Raw genomic sequence first — 4,696 nt, 5'->3', positions numbered from 1 at the left:
GAAAAAAAAATAACTTTAATGATGAAGTGTTAAACTTCATGCCTAAATTTACATCCGAACATGTTTTGTAGGGTAAAACAAATACTATTGTACCAATTATTATTAGACTCTTTCCCAAAGAGATTAAATACTTAGAGGAAATTAACAATGAATATTGGTCACTATCAGAATTTGAAGAACTAAAATCGTTTAAGAATTGTGGAATCGCCGAATTTTGGGAAAGTTTCCTGTTTAAAAAATTAATTCAACGAGCCTCTTTTCAAAAACATTTCAAGGATTGTTAGAGGAATTTTATCTATTCCACATCCCTCAGCCAGTGTTGAACGTGTTTTTTCTGTCCAAAATCTAGTCAAAACAAAATTGCGAAATCGTTTACAAGTCAGTACTGTTTCCTTTTTAATACAAACAAAAGATTTTTTAAAAGCCAAAATGCTGCTATAATTTTGAATTACCTAAGAATAGATAAAGTACTTTGAAGCTACTTATTTCTACATTATAAATGTAAAAGATATATTCGTATATTAATGTGAAACATTATATATGTATAAATATGTGCATATGTATATTAAACTAAAAATGTAAAGCATTTTTGTTGTGTTTGTTAACTCTGAAGTCCTGTTTAATAAAAAGATTTATAAAACCATATTTTTCTTTGAATGTGAACTTAGAAAAAAATTCGATACTATTTCATTGGATTCAGTACTATATTAGGCTGTCGTTCGATACCATGCACTTGCGACCATATTCCATAACTGATTTGAAGTGGGATTTTTTTTTATTTGTACAAAAATTTTGGTGAACGGACGTGTTATGCGATACTATTTTCAGCACAAACGGGTTTTTTTAAGATATTCTTTTGCATATATTATATATTAAAATGTATCAGAAAAGTAGCATTTTCATATGGGGACACATATCTTGTAAGAATGCTTTAATCTGTTCCATTAATGGATTTTTGTATGTTTGAAATATTAATACAGCCATATGCATACAGCCGTAGTACAAGTTTATGGTTAGAGTACGCATACGCTCTGAGAAACCACGCGTGTTAAATGGAAATGAAGATTCATTTATACTGGCATGTATACACAGCAGCAAGCTCATGCCACCAACAGCAATGTCGTATGCATAAAATTTCTTCTGGGTACGTTCAGAATATATCTGTGTTCGTTTGGAATAGTAGCTTATGTCGAAAGGCTGGCTTTAGTATAATGCGGAATTCCCTTTATTCTTTAAACGACAAGGAATTTTTTGATGAGACTTTATAAGAATATTGACTTGCAATTATCGGAACTATTTCTTGCACGTTTACTTGCCAAAGTTCTTCATCGGCTCGGCGCCAGTGAGTCATTCGCAATCGTATGTTGCATTATACTAAAGCCAGCCTGTCGACATACTTATTTTTTATCACTTACATTTTGAAGGTCATTGGTAAGAAACATTATTCCATTCAGTCTGAAGTCTGGTATAATAGCTTGAACCCATCTGGGCTTTAGTTGTTTTCTTATATATCGCAAGGATGGGGCCAATCCAAGTGATGCCGTCGCCGCTACCAAATCCATCTGATCATCAGGTAGTAAAATCATCAAATTATATTCAGGTGTATCCAGTTCGAGTTCAAGAGCACTCATTTTTAATTCTTCAAAATATTTAAAATACAAAACCGCATTGTAAACTTTGAATGTTGTGTGAATAAGTTGATGGTTCCCTAAGTAGAATACGTGACTTATTACATCTGTATTAAAACCATAATTGCTCTTGGTGTTTGCCACATTCAGTAGTCGCGAGTCCAGCGTTTCAACTTCATATTTGTTTGTGAATTGCCCACGCTCCGTAGTTCCAGTACCTGAATGAGATATCGCATACAAATCACGGTGTAGTTGGTGTTGCGGACTGAAAAGTGTTACGAAAAGATTACTGTTGTCCTCCTTTAAGGCAAGTAAATGTCGTTTATGACGACCGCTTCGCAATTGCGCATGCTGCGGCAAATAGTTGTGTTTGGGTATAGCAATCGACGATAAAGGAGCTAGCAGTTTGACGCTTGGTTGATGGAAAGGACGTGATTTCTGTAACCTCTGAAAGGGCATTGAATTGATTTCGGTGGGTAATGTACCCACTAGTTCGGCAACATCATTACCTGGCGTAGGATTCGCTGCTGTGGTATCCTCATTTGTTTCGCTAGTTACCTCTTCTGCAAAAGTTGTTGATGACCCAGGGTTTTCTGTGGTTGCTTCTATCGTAGTATTTTCTGATGATGTCGTAATTTGACTGGTTTCAGTTGTAGTTCCCATTTTGTTTTCAGCAACAGCAGTAGGTGTTACTGTAGTTATCGCCATTATGCTAGGCGAAGCCGTTTGACCTGGATCTGAGGTAATGACATTATTCTCTTTTATCAAATTCCTTTCAGTACTGTTTTCTGTGTTGAAATCTGGAATATTTATTGTGATAACTTCGGGCATTGCTGTGGTTGCGACCACTGATTTGTTTTCGGTTATTTTGGGCTCTGATGTAGTAGTGATTGGCATTGTTACTGCAGATGATACCATATCCATTCCCAAATCGTAACCATAGAACATCAATATAGCTTCATAGCCGTGAGTAATGGTTACATTTTCTCTATTGAGACTCAGACCTTTAAGAGGATTTTCGGACCCAAAGAAGTAAGTCTGTAAGTATATTTAAATTAAAAATGATTTAGTATATTTATTTATATAAGAAGCCTTTAACTTGATTTTTATGTATATATGAAGGTGCATTTGTGAGCTGAGAAACGGGATATAAAATGTATTTATAATTTAATAGAGGATCTTTACCTTAATAAATAAAAATGCGAGAAAAAATAGTAAAGTTTCTAGTCAGAATTCAGGTGAATCTGGCTTACAGCGCGTCATACATATTTTATTTTTTTCACAATATTAACTAGCTATTACTTATTAGAATACTATATAAAAAAATAATTCATTTTTGTGTGGACACATTTGTTGAACAAATTAAGCAACTTTTTCATTTAAGAAAATGCTTGAAAACTGCGCGAACGATATTGGTTTTATTTTCTTTAATCAAAAATTAAAGTTATTTCCTTTCGTTCGCTATATGGGAAGTGGTGGTTGATATTAGTAATTTGATTAAAATATATCGTCACTAGACACGAATAAAATCGTGAGCTCAAAAGTTGACCTCGAAAAAGGCGCATAAAAAAACTCTAGCGAAGAAGACTGTTAACATAGTTGATGGCGAAGAAAGAGCGTTGAAATATTTGACGGCGAAGAAGGACGCGTAAACTTATATTCGCGGTGAAATATTTTTGCGGGCGTAACAGTATGTAAATTCCCCAAAGAGATGAGAGAGTGATGCTGAAGTGACAGTCCTTGGCCAAGTATAAATCTATGTTTACGCGTCTTTCATCGCCGAAGTTTTTCTTAAGCACTTTTTTTCGTAAATTGTTTTTACGCATCTTTTTTCGCCGTCGAAACACTAGCGCGCCTTTATTCGTGTCTAGTGACGATATGGAGATAATTGATTTTCCTTAAACTTTACAATAACCTCATAAAAACAGTAGGACCATTGATTGTCGCAACTGTGTACCTATATCTGCATATATGTATACATACATATGTACATTTGGGTGGTCCTTAAAATTAAATTAAAGATTTTTTCAGTCTCCAGCTCAATCGGTAATACCACGGTCACAGATATCACATATAAATTTTAGTCCCTATTGGAAATTGGTGAATGGCTGAGTTCCAAGTTGATATATTGCAACGGTGGGCAAACTCGGCTCGTTGCTTAGCAAAGTGCGGCTCTTCTCACTTTCTCTTTGCTTAGAACATTTAGGCTCTTTTTACTTTTTAAAATACATATTTCTTGGCTGGACATTCTTTTCCATTTTGTTGTTTTTTTTTAATTTAATCTTTTTATATACACATAGGCCAATTGAGATCGGAACATTACCCGCAATTGGAGAATGAAAATTGGCTTTCTGACTTAAGGCCAGTATGTAGCTCTCAAGAAAAGTAAAAAATCCATATAAAATGACGTACAAGAAATGGCTAAGAAATTTTCTTGTGTAGAATTTTCTTGAGGNATCGGAACATTACCCGCAATTGGAGAATGAAAATTGGCTTTCTGACTTAAGGCCAGTATGTAGCTCTCAAGAAAAGTAAAAAATCCATATAAAATGACGTACAAGAAATGGCTAAGAAATTTTCTTGTGTAGAATTTTCTTGAGGAGTACGCAGTTCTTAAGAAATTTTCTACGCTTTCTACTACGGTTTTCTAAAGTTTCTTGTGAAAAAAAGCACACGGCAACCCATGCTTGCAACAGAAATATATGCCCGTTCCATTATTTCTTGAGGAAAGAGCGAGGCAACAGGCTGGTGAAGTATCAGTTGTCAAAATTCCTTGGTCACACATACGAAATAATGGCAATTTTTTTCTTAACCCGTTTTTTGAGAGCTGCATATCAGCTTTTACGGTCGTTTTCTCATCTAACCTTTATACATACATATGTAGATGGTTTCTGAAGTTATAATTTTGCGCAGAAAAACTGGGTATTTGTGAGTATGAATCGAAAATAGACATTAACGATTATTATTAAAATTTTCTAAAATAAATTTCACTAGTATTTAGCTTTTCAAAGGTTTCTTTCAACGCTTTTCACGTTGAACAGTGGCGTAGCCAGAGGGGGGGGGGGGGG

At 34.7% G+C, this 4,696-nt stretch overlaps 1 protein-coding gene across 1 annotated transcript in view; it reads right to left on the bottom strand.

The window, feature by feature from the left end:
• Positions 1 to 1,415: 1,415 nt before the first annotated feature.
• Positions 1,416 to 4,696, bottom strand: part of Spn85F (Serpin 85F) — a gene marked incomplete at its 3' end in the record, with an annotated part of 71,642 nt that continues 68,361 nt past the window's right edge. Inside the window, exon 2 of the mRNA XM_017616959.1 lies at positions 1,416 to 2,666. Coding sequence (XP_017472448.1) covers positions 1,416 to 2,666 — 1,251 coding nt within the window. The remainder of the gene's footprint in view (positions 2,667 to 4,696) is intronic.

This window comes from Rhagoletis zephyria, unplaced genomic scaffold, assembly GCF_001687245.7.
Source record: "Rhagoletis zephyria isolate East Lansing unplaced genomic scaffold, Rhagoletis_zephyria_1.1 Rzeph_scaffold_01308, whole genome shotgun sequence".
NCBI classification, from domain to species: Eukaryota; Metazoa; Arthropoda; class Insecta; order Diptera; family Tephritidae; genus Rhagoletis; species Rhagoletis zephyria.
Note: the sequence above shows the minus strand (reverse complement) of the source record. Positions and strands in the feature narration are given on the sequence as shown.